At 46.6% G+C, this 24,909-nt stretch overlaps 5 protein-coding genes across 5 annotated transcripts; 3 read left to right on the top strand and 2 right to left on the bottom strand.

Annotated features, from left to right (window-relative positions):
* Positions 1-3,705: 3,705 nt before the first annotated feature.
* N7446_008939 (uncharacterized protein) lies at positions 3,706-8,787 on the bottom strand (the record flags this gene model as incomplete). The annotated part of the gene is made up of 9 exons (XM_058517684.1): positions 3,706-4,276; positions 4,325-4,885; positions 4,968-5,094; positions 5,154-5,334; positions 5,411-6,229; positions 6,429-6,527; positions 6,574-6,783; positions 6,841-7,341; positions 7,408-8,787. The coding sequence occupies 9 exons, from the start codon at positions 8,785-8,787 to the stop codon at positions 3,706-3,708; spliced, it is 4,449 nt and encodes a 1,482-aa protein (XP_058368472.1).
* A 2,238-nt stretch (positions 8,788-11,025) lies between these two features.
* Positions 11,026-12,186, top strand: N7446_008938 (uncharacterized protein; the record flags this gene model as incomplete). Its single annotated transcript, XM_058517683.1, has 3 exons — positions 11,026-11,180; positions 11,236-11,505; positions 11,577-12,186. 3 exons carry the CDS (start codon positions 11,026-11,028, stop codon positions 12,184-12,186), a joined length of 1,035 nt encoding a protein of 344 aa, XP_058368471.1.
* Positions 12,187-15,041: 2,855 nt separating this feature from the next.
* Positions 15,042-15,704, top strand: N7446_008937 (GPI anchored serine-threonine rich family protein; the record flags this gene model as incomplete). The annotated part of the gene is made up of 1 exon (XM_058517682.1): positions 15,042-15,704. The coding sequence occupies one exon, from the start codon at positions 15,042-15,044 to the stop codon at positions 15,702-15,704; it is 663 nt and encodes a 220-aa protein (XP_058368470.1).
* A 3,482-nt stretch (positions 15,705-19,186) lies between these two features.
* N7446_008936 (glycoside hydrolase family 18 protein) lies at positions 19,187-20,649 on the top strand (the record flags this gene model as incomplete). The annotated part of the gene is made up of 3 exons (XM_058517681.1): positions 19,187-19,351; positions 19,426-19,526; positions 19,584-20,649. 3 exons carry the CDS (start codon positions 19,187-19,189, stop codon positions 20,647-20,649), a joined length of 1,332 nt encoding a protein of 443 aa, XP_058368469.1.
* Positions 20,650-23,663: 3,014 nt separating this feature from the next.
* On the bottom strand, positions 23,664-24,709 carry N7446_008935 (uncharacterized protein; the record flags this gene model as incomplete). The annotated part of the gene is made up of 3 exons (XM_058517680.1): positions 23,664-24,487; positions 24,539-24,552; positions 24,612-24,709. 3 exons carry the CDS (start codon positions 24,707-24,709, stop codon positions 23,664-23,666), a joined length of 936 nt encoding a protein of 311 aa, XP_058368468.1.
* Between the last annotated feature and the right edge of the window lie 200 nt (positions 24,710-24,909).

The raw sequence follows: 24,909 nt of genomic DNA, 5'->3' as shown, positions 1-24,909 counted from the left end.
TAGACCCTCTTATAGGATGGCCTACTTGCGGCTTAGATCTCTAGCGTCTAGTGGGTGACCATCGTTATTCTCTAATAGCGCTTAGCGTCTTTAGAGCCTAAAACCCCTAAGAAACCGGGAGAAGCTAATGCTTTATCTAGCTAGAGCTATATTTTCGTACTAGCAAGGTTGTTAGTCGGGACTGCTTACATAGAGAAGGTGAGGCAAAAGTCCCGTCATTTCTACCCGAATCAACTAACAATAGCTATGTCAGCTTCGAATCGATAGACAAGACCGAGGACGGCTAAACGAAAGAGAGAACTTATGACCCAAGAACCCCGTCTGATAGAGTTCCCCTAATCCCTCTTACTCTCCGCGTTGCCGAGCTTATCGATATATACGAGCGAGCGGGAACCACTCGGATATACACGGAGCTGCATACTATCAGGATTGTTTGCTTTTCCCTATTAGATAGAAGCTTAGCGATTTCATTCCTAAGCCTGTGTTTTTCTATCTAAGCCCGAGCACTACGTGCAAAGTCTATACACCTTAAATGTTAGAGCAGCTAGAGGTCAGTCAAGTTATCTAGTATCCTTCGTCTATTAAGACCGTCGTATAACATATCGCAATTGGAGGCGTAAGCACGTCTTGCTAGCAAATCACCGATTCCTCTACGTCTCTAACTGTGCTTTGACCATCTATGATGTATTTCTCCGCGCCTAAGACGATATCTAGCATACCACTGTTAAGTAATTCACTATGAAGGTGGGTTTGATATCTATAACAGCACTATAAGAGCCCTCGGGTTATAGGACCTCTGAATGTCCCGTACAGCCTATACGAATTATCTACCCTAATAAGCGCTTATATTATATTTGCTTAGGGAGGATTTAAGCGGATGCCTGCTAGGGTCACACGTGGATAAGAACACCCCTATATAGATCACTAGGTCTCGAGCGCTGATTAGGGAGAGTGTCTTACTAGTTCTGATTTTAGATAGCTCGTTAGCCCCCGATTAGAAATCAATCATGCTATATTAGCAGCGGAGCATGATTTATTGCATATAGTGGGGAATATGCCTTACGGAAAGTAACGACCGTTTCTTTATCGCTGTAGTGGACTTCCACGAGAGGTTGGTTAGATTTACTAGCGGGATATTATTCACAAAGTTGCGACGGCTCCTATATATAGAAGGAGCGGATTAGATATTCCCGAGCCAAAGCTACCAATGATATGTTAACCTCGAGAAAGAAACTCTCACTCTCGTAATCGCTCTATGATGTAGGCATTCTAGTGTAGAATAGGTCCGAGTGACTAGCAATAGTTATCTTAAGCAATTTCTTTAGCGACGTAAGAAACTAAGACCTATCGCATAATCATCTTAAATTGAATCTATGATTTAGATTTCGAGATACATTACATAGCTCTACACTTCGTAGTTCTGATCTTGAGTGTATAGTATGTTACGTGATCAGAGTTACACAATTCTTGAATTAGATCATCTCAATTGAGTTAGAGGCCGTAGTCAAGGCGTGTCCAACAGGGATCAAAATTGCTTTGCAGGATCAAAAAAAAAAAGCAATTAAAGTTTCTATGATGTGGGGGACATGGCAAGAGACCGCGTTGCCTCTGTGAGACGGTGACCAGCACTCCCTTCCCCGCCCGACCATTCACCACATCAACATCAAACATAACATCAACACTCATCAACGTCAACACATCAACACATCAACACATCAACACATCAACACATCAACACATCAACACATCAACACATCAACACATCAACACATCAGCACATCAGCACATCAGCACATCAGCACTCTCACCAACTCCACAATTCTCACCAACATGTTTGCTCTACGCCTGAATGAAGGGTATCAATTTCACTACGCGAAAGGACTATCGGACCGCAAAATATCAGCGCAGAACGTTTGGGAACCTCCCCTTTGATAAGAATGACACTTTCGTTGTTATCTTATAATTTTGGCCATTGAATTTGGGACGATCTATCTAGGGCTCATTCTATCTATCTAATGATGATCCTTCGCAAAAAGAAACAGATTATGAGGAGGTTGAGCAGGTCTTTGCTTCTTCGAATACTGTTGAATATCGAATACTGGTCTCTAACACCACGAAGAGGTGCCTACACGTCGCTAGAGGCCTGGTTAACGCAGCAATCCCCTGCAAAGCACATTTGTTGACGCAGAGCCCATCCTGCGAGGTAGTCTTGTTTTCGCAGCACCTCCCTGCGAGGATTATTGTTGACGCAGACCTATCCTGCGAAGCACCTTTCTACACTCGCGGGGCTCATGGCAGCGAGGGAGCACAGTCTTACATCGCTGGCCTCGTGGCAGCGACAGCCGTGGTCACGGAAGCTCTCAAGCCCGCAGCAAGAGAGGGTCGCCATGGCACATCGGAGTGTGAGGACCGAAGTCCTATTTTTTTTGGGTTGGGAATCTGGCTCTTTTTATATTTTTTTCAGCTACGTCACTACCAAGGAACCAGTTGCGCACATCCTAGCGATAATCACCATCTCGTTGATAGGTGTTATAGCGATTTAAACAGTGTTGAACTGTTGTTTGGAGTCTTTGTGCCCTACAGACTCAAGTTCCGACCCGGATTCATTCCTTTCAAAAACTTAAGTTGAGTGTGGTGAACAACTTTCATCAACTGTTGAAAAGCCAATAACGCAGCAAAATTATGATTCCTCCCTGTGGTTGAATTTGCAATTAAATCGCTCCACGCGCTTGCACTCTATATCATCCAGTTTTACCCACGGTCACCGTCTCTTTCATGAGTGTTGAAGCGCTTCAACAGATGCCGAAATAATAGGTTGAAGACTTTGTGCCGACAGAAATGCTTAACTGTACCTGCGGTTGGCTGGAGAACCCTTTGGTCTTCGCTTTTTAAGAAATACTCAAGCGCTGGAATGTAGCTGACTATGGCTCTGTTCTATCTGAGTCCAGAATTTTGACATTTATACGATATACCAAGGGCAAGATTATAGCCGGTTAGCTGTTCGATAGAATAGTTAGTCAGAACTGCGTTTTCAGCTGGCCTAGTTACAGTAACCCCGCTCTTCGTGTGATCATCAAGCCCTCAGGGAACCATATCCTCTCGGTCATTTAACCTCAGGCCCCGATGCATCTAAGACAAGGCTTCTGTCTTCCTAATATGATCCTATTAATTGGTATTGAAAAGTGCGTTCAGATCATGTTTTTCTTAATTTCCTGTAAACGTAAATATCTACTGTATTTAGAGTATGTGGAGCCTAAAGATGAACAGCGGAGTAGTAATTATTGTATCATTTTTCCCTATGGCATACGGACCCACGATTGTGTAACTTTTGATTGCAAAACATTTCGTGGAATCATATCAAGGAAAGACTTGCGTGTTTGAGAATAAATTTCAAAGAAGAATTAAACAGAACGAGAAAGTGAAACTGATTTCGAGCAGCCCTATATTGGATATATTTTGGCTGGCGTGTAATGAGATACTTAAAAGTGAAAAACGCATATCTAGACTTCTAGCTATTGTCGGTATTTACATAGCAAAAAGCAATGAAAGACAGGACGGGCTGACAAACAACAGTTGGGAAGTAACTATGTCATTCCACTTTCGTTGACACACCCTTTTCCCTCTCTCCCCCTAGCACGAGATAGACTCTTCTCCCTGTATCAAGCCCATGAAGTAGCCTCTCTCCCTCCAGATCACCTGATCTCATCAAGTATGGTAAAGCCCCCAGTTAACATTGTCGTTTCCTACATCCCCCTGGCATGCCATGTTGCCCGAAGCACCTACTAAGCTACCTGACGCAAACATCTGAATTGACGAAGTGATAAGATCCACAATATCCTGAGCGCCGACGTTGAAGTCAACATCACCAGTTCCAGTTGTTCCCGTCACCCCAAAAGCACAAGTTCCATACTGGACAAGTTGATGCTGCTCACCAACCGTGCATTCGACCTCCCACGAGCCCTGGGTGCCAGCAATATTTGTCACAATCTGCTGGCAATCAGTAACAAGTGGGGAAGCGTCACTAGTTGCATCGGTAAATGTCGAGGTTCCGCAGTCATTCGGGCTGGGCACTAAGACGCAGGGATAATTGGGCTCCGAGGTAGTGCTGCTATCGTCCGACGCAGTTTCGGCCATCTCTGGGGTACACACTGGAATATTGATAAAGCCAGGAGTAGTGTAGTTCCCATTAGACAAATCATCAACGGTTTGTTGGATGCTAGGGTCTGCTAAGCTGCCACCGTTGGCATTGTCATTGGCTTGATAGCTGCGAATAGCTCTGTGAATTTTATTAGTCATGATTGTCGAAAGCGACAGTGCAACTTACCCTTGAATAAGAGATTGTACAGTGACGCCTCCCCATGCCGATCCCCCAGTCAAAGCTGAAAGGCCAGGCGCCGCGGTGAACGGAACCTCTGGGCAGCGTCCATCTGGTGGATCGCTACCACAATTGGGCATAAATTGACTCGTAACCGGCATAGCGATGTAGTAGAGTTCTCCGGTCCCAGGTGGATAGCAACCCCACGAGACCTCTTGATCTTCAGTAGTCATGTACTGGGTGATCGGATTGACTGTACCGCAGGAGGTTCCGCTGTCGATGACGAACACATTATAGCTCGCAGCTGACCAAATAGCAGGGATAGCGTAAGCATAAAAGGCGGAAGTAATTGACACGGTAAGCTCCTCCTCGTCCGGCGGAAAATCGCCAATGTCTGGCATGCCAGCGATGAGTTTGCCCCCTGCGATCAGGGTATCCAGATTGGGAATGGAGGTGTTGGAGCCGGAGAGTAATTCTTGTAGCGCTAGATCTGTCAAATTCGCCCAAGCACCTACAATCTGTCCCATGTATGTAGAAAACGCATTTTGGTCTGCCACTGTCCATGTTCCTCTGCGTGTTTAAAACGTTAGCATCCAAAGCGGATGCGGGGTTTGCTTGAGAATCAGGAAATGAAAGGTCCTGAAAAACTTACATTGTTGTTTGACCCGCGACAACATCCTTACCTGCAGTTACTACCGCCGCAATAGCAGCGTAGGTAACGTCCTTTGTTGTGGCACTAGTCGCCTCATTCGCGATGAAATACGGTAACTTGGAAAGGACTATTTTTATACACAGAGTAAGCATTGGTCTGACATAAATGATGAGAGTAGGCACTTACAGCTATTGAAAATTGGCGCAGCCAAAGCGGTAGCTCCAAGACTGACAAAGTCCAGGAGGATTTGAAGCCATGTATCGTCTGGTTCCGGAGCTACGGGCGCAAAGGTGTTTTCAAACTCAGTGAGACTGGGTTCGAAAATAGCAGCGGCTGTCCACAATGCATCCCACGTGTCTTGGTACATCTGAGTAACTGTCAGTCAACACGTTCGCGTAAGCTGGCAGGCGTAATATGGGCCAGCTGCAGTTTTTGGTACATACCTCATGGACAACAACAAGTGAATTAAAGATCTCGTAAGAAACTGCACCAGCAGCTGGTGAACCATCAGACCCCGCTGGATCGAACCAACACTGTTCAGTCATTTGACAGTTGTTATCCGGCCCGATCGACTCGCAATCAGTAAGCTCAGGGCCATGGATCGAATTAACAATAGAGGCAATGAATGTGATGTCGCCGTTGGGTTGGTCAACATTTATCCACTGGTTTGTGATGTCTGCCCAAGCATCATCACCGTCCATTTCGCTCCATCGTTGCTTTGCGCTCATTTGATCTTGAACCCAAAAATTAACGGCTGGGTCAGTGCATTGTACACTAGTCCAGTTGCCAGTTATGTTCTCGGGTTCAGAGAGAGGATTATTTCCGATCCTGGCATCTTCGATAAAGTCGGTCCATGAAATCGCCGGGTATGGGACATTGTTGTAAGCCACCAAATCCGTGGCCCAATCCGCGGATCCGCCCATGTTCAGACCCTGATAGAGAGACTGCCTTGAGGCTTTGATACTGTCGTCCATATATCCAACCCATTGAACACCGTCATAGACAAGGATATTTGTGTTGCTAGCTTCGTCGATGTAGTTCTGGCTGACGCGGGTAGCGTTTTGAAGAATGCCCTGAATCTCCGCGTTCGCAATGATGCCGGCCGTACCTGTGCATGGGCCCTCTTCTGCATTCGACTGAGAACTGGAACCAGTGAAAGTACAGTCCTCACTCCAGCAGGATGCATCCGACATTTCGAAGGACCGTCCATAGCTGGTAACGCCGACGATGACTTGGCTGGAGGGCACACCAGCTTTTGTAATCTAAAAACGGTATTAGATGCAGCTTACAAGCAAAGCAACGTATAGCAAGATTTAGAATGTATGACAAACACGCTCTCCGTTTGTCCAAAATCACGCCAGGAAATTGGGCTTTTTATCTTCGTGGGTGACATGACTTAGAAGGTTGGGACGGAAGCGACTGTTTGTTCGTCTGTAGCTCGGTGAAGTGGACTTTTCTTACCATAGATAGGGAGTTCAATGTCTCCGTCAAGTTGACATCACTGCGTAGACAACTTCCCGTTGGGCAGCCATCTTGAGAGTATGAATTGGATGCGTCCCACTATTAATAATTAGTACGTTTCTGAATTTGAAGCGATAGTGCTTACTTGGCCATGCAAATCATAGGTCATCAAAATCATATAGTCAATCATTTCAGCAATCTCTTGAATAGGGAAGTGTTGCAAATACCAGTATGAGGAGGGTGCTGTTATAGAGACTGTTTGGTTAGGAAGCAAGCCCTTCAGAACGGTGAGGAATGCCAAGTAGTTTGCACCGTCATCTGGAGATGCAGGAGGAATGCCTGGAATATCTGGAGCCTGAATAAAACGTATTAGAACAAATTCAATAAACGTGGAGGAGTCATCGACACTCACCCCAGGGTACTCCCAGTCAATATCAATACCATCCAGGTTATTTTCAATAATAAAATTGGCCATGTTCGTCGCCATTGTCTCCGCGTTCGCAGACGTCACACCGTCGCGGAAGATCATATAAGTAGATAGGTCCGTTGAGAAAGCCCAGCCGCCAAATGACAGGACTTTTGCCGCGCCCCTGATTCTCAGAAACTGGGAAAACTCAAATGTTGACAGCGGATCACCTCCGAAGGTAGTGTCCACTGAGTAGTCGGAGTTGAGGACGGCGAAACCAAAGTGCAAGTTCGTATACGCTGTGGCGTCGATTTGCATGGCGTCTTGATAAAGACAAGTACGGTCAAGACCAAATCCTTCAAAGTATGCAACTGTTCGCCACAGAACAGGCACATCGCCTGAGATAATATCTGTGCCACAGTTCGAAATGCAGCCATTGGTGCCCGGTGCGGCAGTGCCCGGAGAACCAGTGTTGGTGTTTACGCAGAATTCGGTCGTCGTACCACACTACAGGGACATTCGTTAGTTGGTGAGGAGACACAGAATGGTTTCTCCGATTGAGGATAGACTTACCTGCCCCCAGACATCACAGCATGCATTGAGAGGGCAAGGATTGAGCATGGAAATATTCGTTCCAGCAGGTGGCGCTGGCGTACCCGGTACGGTTGGTCCGCAAAGAGCATTGGCGACCGCAGCCGGCATAGGTGGAGTGCCAGTGCTTAGACAAATGACGATACCGACAAACAGATCGTTACAGCCATTCCACGACCAAGTATCAGCGTTGTACTCGGTCAACTCGTCAGTAGTGATGCTATTTGCTGCAGCAATTGCCGAGCAGTAGTCATCGCTCTGAACAGTGTATGTGGCACAGGATCCATCAGGATTGGGCTGTGGGGCAAAGTCAGGAAGCGTTCCCCCTGAGCAGCAGACATACTCGCCAGGCTGAAGGTCGTTGCAAAAGTTGGGGTCCGAAGGGTTATACTCGGAAAGTTCGTCCTGGGTAATGCCACACTTTTGCGACAAAGACCAGCAACCATCGCCCGAGGCGACTTGAATATAGGAGCAAGTATCGCGATGCTGGAGACGTCCGGTCGATGACCGCTTGGAAGAAGTGGCTGAGGTAGAGTTGATTTTGATACTCGAACTGTTGGTCTGTGTTTGTGGCAGGTTGAGCACCAAAGGAGTTGTGAGGTAGGCAGGACCAGATATGTTTCTGGTATTGCTGAAAGACAGGCATTCCGCATTGGACCATGACTGAAAGGCCCTTTGAATAGGTTCAAAAGTTGAATTGCTGGTCGCCATGATGCCAAATACATGATCACCATCGTTTCCAGGTTGGCAGAGCTGCATGGCAACGGTTCCAGTACCTTGGGGTGCAGACGCAACAGCTCCTTCAAAGGATTTCAGGGCAAAATTACCAGTGCCTTCATTTTGGAGCCCCTTGCCAATGTAAAGACCCATTGAAGTCTTACCTACTCGGGCGAACAGAATAACGGAGTTGTTTGTAGCTCCAAATCCATTTGCGAGGTACTCGCGTATCTGCCTCGACAGCGAACGGACGTAGGCAGGAGTCATGCCGCCTTCGTGCCCTGTGCCAAATTCATACGTCGAATTGACGGTAGTAGCACGAGACGCGTTCCCCGTTGCATTGGGCAAGTTTGACCAATCAGGGCCATAAGAAGAGCAAGAATAGATACGGTGAAAGGCGCCTGAATTGTCGACGGGGTCAAACAGAGAAAAGTCATAGAACATAGTCAGATCGCAGGAGCCAATTTGATCCAAGTTAGGATACAAGGACCAGTTGCCTGGATTAGGTCCCGCGGTGCTGCATCGTCCTGGACAAGGGTGCTTAGGCTGATAGCCCGGGCTAGCAGGCAGTCTACCAGCATAGCCAAGGGCAGTGTCAGAAGAGAGGGCCACAGCTGCAAGGCCGAGTTTGACCCAGGAAGACATGACTCTTAGCAGCTTCCAAAGACGACTCTAGAAAAGAAAGGGGTGACAGTTCCATTGCTTTATGTATACGGAGTAGTGACTGTACTAAAAGTGTGACTGAACAACCAATTAACAAGTGACTAGTTTCTTGGTTACTAGCTTCGGACTGGCCGAAGCGAAATAAGCATCAGCGTCGACAAATGCGTGGTGTCAGTGCCACCCATTAATGTACAATCCCGATATTGAATATCCATCTGCCAGTTATATCAGTTATATCATTCCACGTTACAGTACCGGAGGGGCACAGTGTAGCACGAGACATATACCCACTCTACTAGACTAACAAACTATGACCCAAGGGTTTTGAAATCGCGCAACGAGTCATCCCGTAAGACCATGGATTTTGTGAAGTTCAACCCCTGTCCAAAGTATACAAGCTGCATAAAACTGGAATGTGCGCGTGAGGTTTCGCTCTCCTTTAGACCTTAACAAACTGTGGCATATGGGTTTTGAAATCGCGCCACGACCTATCTCATCCCATGGGCCTTCTCGGCGGTGACCCATGCGTTTTGATTACTCTCATTCCTTTTGAGCCGGCTAAAATTTCCTTGATAAGAAGGGGGGTGGGGTATTTAGCTAGAAAACCGATTACTAGACACGAAAGGGGTTTAGCCCGACATCCCTGCTTACGCGGCCAAGTCTCCCGGAAAGCTTGTTTAAGGCTAAGCTTTTTACATCGCCTTGACCATAGGCAAAAGGGCCTACCTTCCATACTCCCCGAGATTTGCGATCGCTAAACGATCCTGTTTACTAGTGTAATTGGTAGATCAATATACTTTCTTGATTGGACTTTCGAGGGTTTTGGAAAACGCCTTGCTAAGCTGTTCCTCGCTAAGAATCCGTCTATGCGTAGGTCATTCTCCTCGTATCGTGAGCAAAGATAGAATCTCATTGTATGCTATAGTCTTTCAAAATGTCTCCTTGGCTGTCGGGTGAATAAGAATGAGACGGGAAATTTAAATTATGCAAACCGTATCAATCGACATGAACTACGGACTAGAAGACACGCACAAGGCTATGTATGTGTCGAACTTTCGGGGTCGTAACTAAACGCGGAGTACGGAGTACTACTGAGTAGGATCATGTTCCTCTTTTCTTTGAGTACTGTACATGGGGTGCCACAGAGTATAAGGCAATGCACGTGATCTGACGACAGATAGACCAATTGGCTCTCGGTGGCCATCAGTAAGTTGTGGCCCCATAATCGATTGGTGCCTGGTATCCGTAACATCTGCCTATTAGACAGCCCAAACGAGTTAAATCAGACACTTAAAAGAGTTCAAATGTCAGAACAAGAGATTTACCGCATAGACTAAAAATGTCACCCATGGTCCATAGAGCATTTTTGTTCTAACAGTATAATGACCCATATTTTGGCCAACATCAAAAGAAATACTTTTACCCTCCAGTAATACGACTATCTGTCATACAAAACCAATACATAGCAGTCCTCCAACGGGGGACAGGGGGGTACTGTATTACAGCGGTAATCAAGGCTGATTCCTCAACTCACTTCACTCCACTTCCTATGCTAAGCTATATAGATCCTAGTCGAGTAATATTGATTTTGTATAGACTAATAATGGGTTTCAGCTTTCTAAAATGATCAATGTAAATGATTCTGGAAGCACAAAGGAGGGGACTTAGAGAAACCAGTCAAAGATAAAATCACCAACCTTGAGCTACTCAGGAGAACCTTCTGTTATGGGGACCGCTAAAATCTAATAAAGGGCAGTGGAGTAAAGTGGTTTACTCAAAAAGCTTGTTAGGGTAGAGATGTGACATTGTTCGAAAGGTGCATAGCCCCTTACCCGTCAGCGGTTTCCCCCACTAGTTATCGGCCTAATTGGGTGTAATAAACCTAGTATCAAACCTGATTGGCTACTGGCCTAAGCTATTGAACTTATTGGTTAAGATGACCAAAGTGGCATTATGCCCCAGGTATCAATAGAAACGAAAACGAAAATTTATTATTAGTTTTCATCTTAATTTTCGAACCCTGAAATTCCGAATTAATTGCCCTTGAAAATTAACATCCCTAGCTCCAGCCGACTTACCCGAGACAAACAAATAACTACCTGGCAACAGAGGTAAGCACCAGAGGCCAATTTCTTAAACATCCCCGCAGAGCCCCTTTTAAATCGATCTGGAGAAATTTTTCAGCCCTCATTGAGTTTCACGCAGAGACATACAAGCAAGATGCGAGGATTTCTTAGAACACTGGTGGCCGGCTACTATCTTCTAGGTCTACTAGTGCCTGCGCTCGCCAAAGATGATTCAAATTACCACTTGACACAGAATTTCCGCCCTCAAAATATCACAGGCCTAGGTGGAATATATGACTGGGTTGGCTCGTGAGTAACCCACCATTTCTCAATCCTGTTTCCTCAGATCGCTTACCTTTGACAGATACTATAACGCAACGACACAGGTGGATTTGATTATTGAAAGGGGGTTTAATGGGACAACGGCCCCATGTGCTCCACTGCGAAACCAAACAATAACCATGCAATGGGACTCGATCTTGGCCATTTTAGACCGAGGGGCATACAACAAGGGATCGAACTCGGTCAACGTGATGTTGACCTTGATACCGCCGAATTACAACAAGTCCAACTTGAACCTTCTAGCACTAGATGTATACCCCCGGCCACTGTGGTGGGCGTTGCAATCCTCAGAGTGAGTAGGCACTGATCACCGTTGAGCCTCTCGCTCAGCCCCATACATTAACGATAGTTAAAACTATTTAGTCCGACTGGGCAATCCAACGAAAACACAACTGTGGAAGACCACTTCAATATCTCAACAACCAAATCTTCGGATTTCTTCTCGCTTGCAGGAACTTTACATGAAAACATTTCCCTTGGATACGCTTCACAGAATTTCGAACCTATCTGGATGCCTACATGTAACTCCAGCTACTACTACGGAAATTACACACTAGCCATCTCACAACTACCAGGGGACTGGTGGAGCACGCAAGGCTGGACAGATTTCAAACTACCATTCATGAACGCAATGTTCAACGAGAGAACCGCCAATCTCACTTTGGAAGGAAAATTCGCAGCATATCCGTATCTGAGAGCGAATGACACGGGGTATATTGGCACTCCCGATGGTGGTGAAACAAGTACTGGAGATTCGGTCCAGGGTACTATTCGGTTCACATTTAAGGGCCACTTGGATTCTTATCATTCCGACGTACTGAATATGGACACGACCGTGCCGACGTGGCTTCGGACAGTTGGATTTGGGAACAACTCTATGAATGTTGGGTATACATCCAGAGGTCAGAGTCGGCCTGGAGTAGGAGCTGCTATTATCGTTATCCCTTTTGCTATCCTTGCGGCGTTCATGTGAAGTAAATCAATCAATCAATCAACCAATCAGCACTCTATCTCGACCCCAGATATTCCGTCCTTTGTCTTGCAATAGATGACGTCATTTTGTCTCCTAATTTGTCTCTTCCATTCCTGGAAGTGTGGTATCAAAATATCTCGATTAGCTACAGATACGGAGGTAATGATAGATGCTAACGACTTAGAATTTGCGCCGGAAAAGTTTAGCTCATGGAGTTCTCACGAGCCCAAAGAGCTCATATTATAAGTTGATGGGCTCAGCCTGTCAAGTAACCCTATATTACCCACAGTCCCACAAAAGAAAGTTAGTTGAACCCTGCGCGGAATGTGCCTTCTGATCGCGTGGTACACCCTTATTTTTTGCAGAAGGACCCCATACTTGATTCACTTAGGTCAGTAAAATGGGCGACGACTTACCCCTAGGACAGGATGATTATAGATTGATGTATATTTTCTTACGTTCTGTGTGGTAGTTTGGGTTTAACCATAGTTGCGCCTTTGAGACTCATCGCCTTATTCAGAACGGAACTCCTTCCTGTTTAACAGAGGTCGTGTTCTTTGCCCGTGTGTTTATCGTGGCGCAACTAAGTACACTTGGCTCAGTCAACCGAAATGCTCGTATAATTACATTCCGCAAAAGAATCCCGTCTGGGATAGGGTGCCTGCGCTCGTGTAAAGCTCCTTCGACGAGTAATAGCTATACCGATGCTCGGTCTGTTTAGATACCACAGACGCTGAGTTTAATTTGTTGTATGCGTGCGTGCGTATAGCCGGCTCGAGCAGTCTTCTTTCTGTTCATTACAAAATTAAAACTGAAGTTGTTCTCTCCTTCGACCCCGGCGGTTTAACCAACTCACTATGTTATGCAAGGTGTTATTATCGTTGAAGATCTACGATGTGCATGTCGTATTCTGAATAGTTCCTCTTCACCGTAAGTTCTCAGTCGAAATAAACAGCATGAGTCAATGAGTAAAATGAGCAAAATGCCCTCCCCGTGGCATGACTTACGACCGCGCAGAACTCACTTAATGATCTAGTTGGGTAAACTTCACTCGATAGGGCGGCTGTGGACAGTCTATGAATCAATCAATCAATGTTCGCGCCTAGGAGCTGGTGGGGACACCTATAAAATCCGAGAACAACAATCAGAATCGGCCCTCCTGGAGACCGGCTGGCTTGTCTCTAGGGCTCCGAAAGGAATGAAGGAATGCGAATGTACGACATATTTATATTCGCATTCATATTACATATTGTACAATTTCTCCGCATTAATACTTTGTCCGGTACAGCGGTTATCGTATTACCGAAATGCGCTTAGTGGTCGATTTCACAATGCCATCACTTCATTGGCAACGCTGAACTATGAATTTCCTTTGCGAAAATATGCTGGAAGGTACAAACTTGGTGCACAAAGTAGCCCTGAGAGTTGGCACCTAAAAACGCGTTTGCCTCACGACCCAGAGCCTCCAATGACCCTGGCTGCATTTGTTTACGCTCAGAATCGTCAATATCGCGTTGCAGAAAACAGTAAAGAGATTTATCACATCAAGAAGGGTATATAAAGCGCGGACAAGACTGGGCCTGTCAACCATCATCCTATCCTTAAGTCCCCTATCAGTTTCTAACTCCTGCCCAGGTAGCTCAAGGTATGTTATGCATCACCGTCGATAACCTTTTGATTACTAATACCAGGAAACAGTAACGTATTTCACATGCGAGCTGGACACCCCACCTAACCTATCAAGTTTAAATGCATTTATATCAACAAAAACGCCATTAAATTCAATAAGCTAAAAACGAGTTCTATTGGACATGTAGGCAATTTATGACCCTGGATTCCACATATACTGCACTTCGGTAAGGTTCTTGTACGTGGCTGTAAAGGTGCCGGAGCCGATCCTGCCTCACGGGGCATTTGTGCTATAATTGCTTGCTCCGGCTGCGCTATTAATGAAGAGGCCTCTAAAACTGAGAGGCCTTCTTCGGAAGCTATTTGCCTTTTAGACCGAGTCCTTTTTCGCTTCTTCGTCTCGTTTGCAGCGCGTAGTTCGCTTACTTCTTTCTCGAGCAAAGCTGCCGATTGCATCGTGATTTGGCAGGCCTTTAAAACCTGATTTATCGCGGAGTTAAGCGGGCTCGGTGGGCTTTGTGAGCGCTGTTTTAGCAAAGCATTAATTGAGGAAGCTTGCTTCTGTAATTGTACGTAGTTCGAAGGCGTTTTTGGATCCCACTCGCTCCCCCGGCTCGAGGGCGGTGTCGGGGTTCGAAGGCGAATATCGAGCTTTAAGATCACTCGACCAGGATTATAAGGCATTAAACCGGCGGCGGCGAAGCTATTCTTAATAGTCTCCAATTTAAATACCTCAATTCGCGCGGACGGGTAGGCTTCGAGGAAGTCTAGCTTATCATCTAGTGTACCGGGCCGGCCACAGCGGTTACGCTGTAAGATAGAGAACGCAAGTCCTATCAGCTACTCCGTTCCGGAAGGCACCAGGAAAGAAAGAGAGAAACGGCTCGCTTGGAAAATTAAGCTTTTCATGACCGCCCACTTTTATGGCGCTGCTGCGGCCCCTGAGCGATCAGAGCATGCGTGGCCTTCCGGATTCTAATCCACTCGCATGACCCTAAACCTTCTGCCCCAAGTCTATGCAGACTGCCCTCCATGCCGTTATTTGTTGCTCCTTCGGATAAATATGAGTGTCTTGTCCTCTTCTTTCGTCCAGTCTCGTCCACTTTCCTTTCATTTCCACGCACCGCTCGCTGTTCTCGTAGCGTTCCTGCTGTTGCCTTTTTCTATTTTTCCCACTTTAATCATAATCTTTCTTTGTCAAACGACATTCACTGTCACCAGTCACCATGCGTTTCACCATCGTTGTTGTCTCGTTCTTTGCGGCCCTCGCTGCCGCCTACACCCAGCCCAATTACTCCAGGCCTCCGCAGGGCAATGCGATCGCCTCTCCTGGTCTGAACGAACAGGTACCTAAGGGGAAGCCTTACGAGATCAAGTGGGACCCTACGCTTGGCGACCGCATCTCGCTGGTACTCCTCCGCGGCCCTAGCTCCAGCGTCAAGCCTCTGGAGACCATCGTCGAGAATATTTCTAACTCCGGTCACTACACCTGGACTCCTAGTACCGGGCTGACGCCAGATGTAACTCACTACGGACTTCTCCTCGTTGTTGAGGACACCGGCGCCTACCAGTGGTCTACCCAGTTCGGCATCTCTAAGCTCGAGGGCTCGAGCTTCGACACCTCCACCCTCATTAGTGATATCACCACCAACATATTACCCGAGAAGAGCAGCACCGCTCCTGTGATAACACCGACCGTGTCCGCGGCGTTTGTTCCTGTCTCGCATATACCCCAGGCCGCCAGCACCATGCACAACACCTCTGTTACCCGGCACACTGCCTCTGTCACTATATCCGGCATCCTTCCGCCAGTCAACACCGGTGCTGCGGGCCGCAACACTGTCAGTTTGGGCGCTGTGATGGCCAGTTTCGTCGTCATGATCTTCTAAACCGAAGCTTTCCATTGTGACTGCCATGGCCAAGGTGGTTCCCACCCTCTGTTTTCTTCCATTGTCCTATCCGGCCACTACGGAGGGACCTCTACGTCTTCTGATCCAGTACTTAGTAAGGGTCGATTTTATTGTTTCTTAATATAGAACACATTTGTCTTCTTTTTTGAGCTGGGCTTGCTTGCGTTCCGATATAGTGTTTTCTTTCGAGAACGTCCGTCCAAAGTATGTAAGCCTTCAGATCTGCTTTTACACCATGCCTTATGCGGCATTTATTTCTCTTTTCTTATGTAAGGTTAAAGAAAGACTCAATCCAATTTAACTAGGCCGGTTCACATCATGCAAAAAGTTTAGAGAAGAGAAGGAGAGGAACAAGCAAAACACCCCAATAGAAGTAGCAGGCAGAGAGATAACTAGGGTGGTGGCAAAACGGGAGTGTGCAGGAAGAGTCTATATGGCAAGGCCATAATCTGGCGGGTCCAACCCGCGACAAGGTAGTTCTTGGGCGTTCCCTATATCGACTGCATACTTGCTGAAAACTTATCATTTGATACACTCACGTCCTTTCTATAGATCTCTTTACCAGATACACGTTGTTCTAGCCTAGTCCGAGATAACCATATGCACACTGGTTCGGATCTCGAGCTTGCGAACGATGTTTGGGTATGGACAAGGATGCAAACCCGCCAGCGCCGCCCACGGCGGGCACAACAGTCGAGCAACCCAGGGTTAATTGCATCATACGCTCACAGATAACATGAATGAACGGCCGGTTACTCAACAAAGTCAATGTATTAATACCGTATCCTATAGCTCTTAAATGCCGCGCTCCAGACCTCTTAGTCAGCCCAGCCTGCTTCAATAACAGACAATAAGGAGTAGCTTGCACCCTTGGTCGGTCTCCACCACTGCCAATGGGGCTGGAGACAACCGTATATCAGCGCTTGCGCAGGGTGTTATTACCAGAAGTTTTAAAGGCAAGTTCGGATTTGCCAAGTGCAGGTAAATGCGGCAAAAAAACAGTTTGCCTTCGTTTGGATTTATAGCAAGAACACACTGTGGTGACTTGCCTAATTTATTCTAGTAATGCGCTATAAAACTTGAATGGCTTGGCCTGTCGGTCCACATTGGCCGTTATCGCCGCTAAAACAAATCTCTCGGCCGTTGGTATGTCTGTCATTGGGTTGTTCTCACTCCACATCCCCAGAGCATGAGCCCCACTTTACGACCGTAAGCACGCCCAGTCTCGCGATGCTGCAGCGGATTATATTGGTTGGAGGGATATTGTACACACGTTTTCCACACACACAAAATATTGCGACTAGGCTTTGTCTATGTTTTCTTCGGAAATCCCCTTCTTGCCATTTCACGCCGGCGTCGATTTTTTCGGCGTGGAGATGCTAAGGTAGAAAGGCTTAATTGCAGGCGACTCGTATTTGAAAATGGGCTTTTTGAAGGATTACACGGGTCCCTAAAGCCACCATGAAGATTGGATAGCCCGGCGCACGGAGCTACAATTGCGCTAGAATTCCGGAGATGCCGCACGTGGACAGGCATTCTGAAGGTTTGTGTGGTGCGGTGCGTTCAGCTACTCGAACTAACATAGAGAACAACATGCGTCACGGAGATCAGCTACCTCGTTAACTGACTCCGGGACACTGTTATGGTTCCGCAGTCCTGCGAGTGGACAGACGAGGAATTCCAACATCTCACAGTGTTACGCGCTACTTGCCCGTCCCCAACACTAATCCAGTATGTTCGCGCTGAACTCCACGCCATCAAGCTTCGTCCCAGACCCACCGAGTCTCGGATAAAAGCGTATTTGTGAAGGGTCTGCTCGTATCCTAATATAGCCTGGCGGCCATCGCTGTTCCTCTCGCGTTAAAAGGAGATATTGGGCGGCTACTGCTTGCTTTGAGAGGTCAGCGATTGCGTCCTTAAGGGATGCCTTTCTAGTGAACAAAGCGGTTACAGGGTGTGAAAAGGCGAAATTGGCTATGAAGCGCGAACCATTGACCGTGGTCGACCAATTGGCAACTAGATACGGACCAAGCCTGTAATCTGGGAATCTAAAGCTTAAATAGTAGGAGGATTCCCACCTCCATTTAATCCCGGTACAGCAAGTGGCAATTGACGTTGTCCTGGACTTTCCTCGGCTAGTTGGTCTAATGCCTGCGGACCTCTAATGACAGTCTCACGGCCAGCGAGTTGGCGTGCTACGAGATACTTCGACCTACGGTCTACTCTCCCCATGAGCACCACCCCAGCCAAAGCTTGTAGGAAGCTTGTCAACAAGTCACGCTTTCACCACTTCAACACTCACAATCAACCCATTTTGCCCGTTCACACCAAATTCTTGGGGTCTTCGAGCTTTTGCTTTCATCGTCGCATATCTTTGGTCTTTCCCCTGTTCGCATCTGGGCACAATGTACACCAAAGGCGAGGCAAGTGCAGAGACACAGAACAGCTGTCAGCTGGATGCAACTACCCGGAAGTAGCTGGTAAATGCTCCACTACGGCTATGGATGAGTTTTGCTTAAGTGTCGGAAAATTGGGCACTCCGTAGATAACGGAGTGGGCGCGGAAGAGGAACCCGAAGTTCTAGGACGATCGTAGACTCGAATAATACCGACAGAATATGGAGGGGGTATGCACAGAGTCGGGGTTTATGCTCCTGGATTGCGGCGCTGCTTGTGGTGCATAGCGCTCGATGAAATAAACTTCTACCAGAAAGTACAGATGCTACTCCACAACTGTGTGGACGCGTGCTCACTAGCCATGATTCCGACTCGAATCAAAGGCCCGTAGCCGGCCAATAGAATGACAAGTATTTTGAATAAGGTGTGTAGGACCTGTTTCTCTTCTTGACAATTGTGCTTACGGTTGCGGAGTACGTAGACAGTGACCAGTAAGGCACGCAAGAAAAGGTTTCTCTATACCAAAAAGTAAGAGAGATGTCTTATCTATATTTCCTCATTTTTCATCAAGCCACTTATTGGTCTTGGTCGCAAGATCTGCAGACCTGTAACCTAAAATTGAAGTAATTCATTCACATATATCCACCCGGAATTCCTGTAGAACTTAATCTTTTACCTATGGAGAAATTTCGGCCAGGTAAATAATCTGCTCCAATTGTCTCCGCACTTCATGAAGCTCCAGGGGTGCGTCAGCCGGACTTACTTTTGCTCCTGAACTTTATTTAAGATGAATCGAGCGTCCCGAGGAGTCCGAAGGCTGCTAACTGTGTTCCTTCTGCCGGATCCAATAGGGGAATTGCATATAAGGTTGACTGTAATCTTAAAGACCCTACATTTCACTAAATTATAAAAGGGGTCGCATTTGCACCAGTTCCGAGCACATTATCGCCCGGTTACGTTTGTTGGACCGTCCACTCATTTCTTGCTCCTGTATACTTACCTTAGTCATTCCTTGAATTGGTCATTGCAGACTGAAGGCCTCGCCTAGAACATCACTATCGCAAAATGCGTCTCAGCTCCCTTTCCACTTTTCTCGTCGCTGTTGTCGGTGTCTTGGGCCAGCATAAGAAGTCTAGCCATTATCATAGAGATGGCAAGTTTGAAATCCCTTGCGGAAATCGTGGTGGAATCCACGGTGGGATGAAAGCCGTTGCCTACTTCGGCAATTGGGTACGAGCGAATCCATGCTGAATTTTCATTCCCCGAGGAAATTTTAGCTAATAGTGCTTTCGTGATATATATAGGATATCTACGGAGCCAACTACTTCATCACTGATGTTCCAGCAGAGAACTTGACCCATCTTGTCTATGCTTTCGCTAACGTCAACACTACTACTGGCAGCGTGTATGAACACATCCACATCTTTGGAGAGTAGGCCTAGCTAACACACGTTATACATAGGATATTGAGTGACACTTGGGCGGATCTCCAGTATGCGTACCCCGGAGATAATACCACTGTGCCGGGAGAAAATGCATATGGGAACATCAAGCAGATGTTCCTCTTGAAGAAGAAGCACCGCCATCTGAAAACTATGCTCTCTATCGGTGGCTGGAGCTACCGCGAGAATTACCCCCCTATGCTTGCATCTAGCACCAAGCGGCAGAATTTTGTTGATACGGCCGTCCAATTTGTCGCAGATCTCGGCTTCGATGGAATTGATATCGACTACGAGTACGTCGCAGACCACAGTCAAGCGGCGCAGATGGTGGATTTGCTCAAGCGTTTGCGCCAGAGTCTGGACCAACTGGCAGAGAAGACAGACGCTACATCCCCATTCCAGATCAGCTATGCCTCTCCAGCGGACAAGGACAAAGCTGTCATGTTAGACCTCACTAGCATGACCCCGTATCTCGATTTCTACACTGTTATGGCTTTGGACTATATGGGACCCGGATTCAGCAATTACTCTGGCTACTTGTCAAACTTGTTCCCGGATATCCGCAATCCACGTGCAACTGATTATGATACAAACTCGAGCCTTGAATTTTACATGTTCAACGGTCAGGTTCCGCCCTACAAGATCGTTCTAGAGAACCCGCTGTACGGTCGTGTCTTCAATGGCACTAATGGCATGGGCGATAAGTTCTCTAATGGCGGCACACAGGGCAGTCTTGGTACCGCTGGGCTTTGGAATTACAACGCGCTTCCCCTTCCAGAATTCGACGCAAAGGTTGTCAACGTTCCTCGTGTCGGTGGAAGCTATAGCTACGACGCTAAGCAGAAGTACCTAATTAGCTATGATACTCCTGAGATAGCTGCCCTGAAGGCTGAGTATGTTCAGTGTTTGGGCCTTGCTGGCACCGCCTGGTGGGAAGTTAGCATGGACCGGAACGATACTCTGAGTCTCATCGGCACCACTGTCTCTCTGTTTGGAGGCGCTGGCTCTTTGGATCAGTCTCTTAACAACTTGAACTATCCCATTAGCACATATGTTAACCTGAAAGATGGCTTCTCTGGCAATTAAATCAGCCACCATGTTGAGGAAACTCGAATTGGGTTTGGTTGACCAACTGCAAGGTTTTCTAATACCTGGCATGGCCAGCCACCCTTCTGTTCTTGTGTGTTCTTCGTTTCGTTCGACTTGGATTTAATGACGTCTAGTCCCTTTCCAGCCTTTTCTTAATTATTGCAGAGAGGCTTTCTTCCAATTATCATTTTCTGCTTTTCTCTTGTACGTGCGTCTGAAAGTAATCACAACCAGTTTTGGCCTTTTACAGGCCCATCTGGTTTTACCAGACCTTTCCCTCCTTCTTTCCCCATGGCCGCCATTGTCTCTTCTTACTATAAGACTGCTCAATCAACTTTGTTAATTTGGCTTTTCCATGTTCTCTTCTTAATCCTTGTTGTTTCCCATGTGTTATTTGTCACCTATCCCTCGTCCGCTCGGGGGGCACAATTAGCGTTGTTTTTAGCGCATACAATTAGTGGATTCTAACGCGTCGAAGAATTCTTGTACATGCCAGTACTGAAGGAGCCAATTAAACGAGTTTATTGAAGAATAATTACCAGGTCGCTGCTGAAGGCGTTTACTCTGCAACCACTGGCTCATTTTCGTCCGGCACGTAGAGCTGGGTAAATCCAAAGAAGTGACAGTCAAAGTCGATGTCATTGTCTCCCATCTCGATCTGCCAGTCTCCAAAAGGGTCGACTCTCAGCTCATAGAGGCCGAGGCACCCCCAACGAAAAATTGCACCTGTGCTACCCTCTGTGTATCACTTTCATAGCATGAAGGCACTATTTGATCTCAGCCTTAATCTGCGATTTCTCGTCATCGGTGGAGTTGTCGTCGAGTGCCTCTTGCAATGCTGCCTCGAGATCCCCGTCAGGCAGTGCCCTCGACAGGCCGGTCACCCGGAAGACATGCGACTTTCTCTGGCTAGCCATCGTGATTTGTACTTATGCTTGATGGCATAAAGATCAACTTGATGAGAGCCGACTCTGCGTTGTTTGTTGGTGGATGGTTATCTCAGCCTTGCTGGCGAGGCTGAATCGATCAACACATGCCGAGGGTATCGAGCATGCACCTACGATCATTGCTACTATCGCTATGCAGATACTATTGCATACCAAATAAAAGGTACTCTCATATCATTGATAGAGGAAATATCTCACCATCACACACTGTATCAGACTGTCGCTACCATCTAAAGACTAACGTATTTCACATGCCAGCCGCCACCACAAGCGAGCCACCCATCTCCAAAACACATGGTAAATGCGACAAATTATAGCTTCATATTTCAACCACCACAACTTAATTTCGTTTCCGATATTAGTAGATAGGTATTGATAAGCATTTTTAGTAACATATAGCAATTTTAAAGAAATTGAAGGTTTACACTATTGTTGTATTGAAAATTACGTCGCTTGGCTCCAAAAATATATATACGTTAGTCAATAAATCATTAAGTTCCTTAAAACTGCCTAAAGCAGCTAGATATCATATAAAAACCATAGAATTAAAAGGGAAAATTAGTATAGACCACTGTTGTTGTGATATAAAGTTGTGATCTATCGCATTTACTATGTGTTTTGGAGATGGCGGCTCGCTGGTGGTGGCGGCTCGCATGTGAATTACGGTATTTCCCTACAAAATCAGATTATGTAGTATTAACCCAATTCTTGCCCCGACATCACGTGCCATGATTTCAAGCTGATTAGGAACAAAAATTTCCTGTTCCTTGGGGGAACCCGTAGGACCTCGAACTCCACGTGACCGATGATTCACATCAACCAGAAAAGCTCCGTTTAACTTTGATCTCGTCAAACAATCCTGGTGAAAACTGCCTGGCAAAATGGTGACATTTACCCGGACAAACGAGCCCGTGTTTGCCTGTGCTGTAGCTTAAGCGCGGTTGATGGTCAAGAATCGTGTTTTTTTATTCAGCCTGACTGCGCCATCTGCTTCTGTTTAAGACTGTTTACTTTTGCTCAACAACTCATGGTGTTCACCGCTCAAAAAGGTCGATATGGGAGGCCGATATCAAATTTTCTAGTTAATTTGCCCGTGCTGTATTTCTAGGACCGTTTATGTTAAGATGTTGTTGTTTTCATCATTACTGTATGCGCCACCAACGATGCCTAAATAACAGTGTCTATATCCTCCCTTGTTATTTAACGGTCAAAAACGCGGGGTTTTTTGGCATGTTATGGATAGAGGATCATCATTAACAATGAATTTCAAACAGTTCCGCGATTATTCGATTCTACGCAATAGATCAACAGTCAAAAAGAGTCTATAAATTGGCTGATTAATTTTGGCACTTAACATTTAAACGATGGTTACCTACGGGATGTGAAGCCGCGTTTAGAGACTCAGAAGGTATTGGGCTTCTCAAAATTTTTAGGATTCACCAGAGTCTGACTGGTGGAAGTTGTCTTAAAAAGGACCTCATTTAAGGCCGATCGAGTACCGATCGAGCATACGGTATCCTGGAATCCACTTACTTGGTGATATCCACGGTTGTTGGACTCTACCTGGCCCATATTGCTTCAGTGACCAACTCAACCCCTCGAATTTCCCTCTGGTCAACATTTACTGCGCAGGCAATTATACCATCGAACCCTTCTGAGTAAATTCCTTTTGGGTAAGCTTCCCCAGGAACTGACTTTACCATAGTTGTCTTCAGTAACTATCAGAGAATTCTAGGGTCGACTAAAAGTGAAGCACCGCCCCCTATGTGGAGCTCATGAAAGAAATATTTCTATAACGTAATTCACATGCGAGCTACGCACCCCAAAACACATAGTAAATACAGACACGCGCGTGTAGATCGCGGTTTGATCACCATACAATCAAATGCAAATATTGACGGCAATTTGATCGTATAACCATAGGGGATTGAAGCGGATATCTGAGGCATTGGCTTTGAAGATGGGAGTGGTAGATTCGACGAAATGAACAATCTGCTCAACCGGGGTTTGAAGATCAGGTAATATAAGGCGAAACGGGAGCATCTGTACAGTATCCAAAACAAACTAAAGCTTCTGTAGTCGCTGGTCGCTCAGTACCCATCGACCATCACTCACCCTCCGGTGAACCAACGACGACTTCGCAATTTTATCCTTGACTGGGGCAAAGAATGGAACTTCTGCTTTGTCCACTCCATATCTGGCAATCAAACTTTGGCCACGCTCAGACTTTAGATAGTTGATAAACATGGAGACATGTTCGTTGCCACAGGCTGAGGACTGGGGTGCATAGAGCACGTAGCATGAATTCATGAGGGGATGGAAAGGGTCTGTTGGCTCAAAAAACACAGTCGAACCTCGAACCCTACCACGGCTCACTTGATCCAATAATGTTGATCGATCATTGAGAGTGTAGGCCCCAGCAGCAGAAGCGAAGCTTACAGCATCGGCCGGGTTATGCTTAGCCTTGATGTACCACGATGATGAGCCCGATGCATCATTCCATGGGGTCCGATGACACCGGCGCCAGATATCATGTTCTTTGCACATAGTGGCGGATCCGTCGTCTCTGCTGTGAAATAGAGAACGGGTCTTCGCAATTCGGTCAAAGGCCTCCTCAATGGACATCGCGTTTTTGACATTGGCCGGGTCGTGCTCAGGGCCGACCAGACAGAATTGATCGTGGAATATGCAACCCGCGTTTTTAGCCCAGCCCTCTGACACAGCGATTTCCTCTTGTTCACGTTCGTATGTAAGGGCAATATCAACGTATCCGCTCAGAAGTGCCAACTGGGTGTTCCGTGAATGATTGCAAATCCATTCAATCCTCCCCTGATTCTTCTGAAGCAATAGATAGTCCTTTGCAAGGGCTTCGACCAAGCCTACTCCACCTGCGCCATATTAGTCCTATTATGGTCGTAACCAACATTCATTGGCTTTACCTGCGCCACCATTCCTACACGTATCCAAATGTGACGTTAGTCGAGGGCATAATCCACAGGACTTTGCTCTTACCCAATTCTCAGAATTAAGTTGCCTTTGCCAAATACTTGCGATGGTGTCGAGTCAATATCTCCATGCTGTTGAATTATGGTATTGGTGAAACGTGTCATGGTGAAAAGCACTGCGAGAAGATACGTGCAATGCCCAGTGTCAGCCCGTTACAAGATATTTATTTAAAGGGCACGCTGCAAGCTGGAAAAATCATGACAAAGCCATGGCTAGACGTCATTTGCCGGTCGTCGCTTGTGCCGGCAATAACGGCTATAGCAGGGAAATTGGGCGTAGGCCGCCGAAGGGCACGAGTAGTGCC

This window comes from Penicillium canescens (genome assembly GCF_028828765.1).
Source record: "Penicillium canescens strain IBT 15451 chromosome Unknown utg000006l_segment0_segment0, whole genome shotgun sequence".
NCBI classification, from domain to species: Eukaryota; Fungi; Ascomycota; class Eurotiomycetes; order Eurotiales; family Aspergillaceae; genus Penicillium; species Penicillium canescens.
The sequence above is the reverse complement of the archived record's forward strand: the minus strand, read 5'-3'. Positions and strand labels throughout refer to the sequence as shown.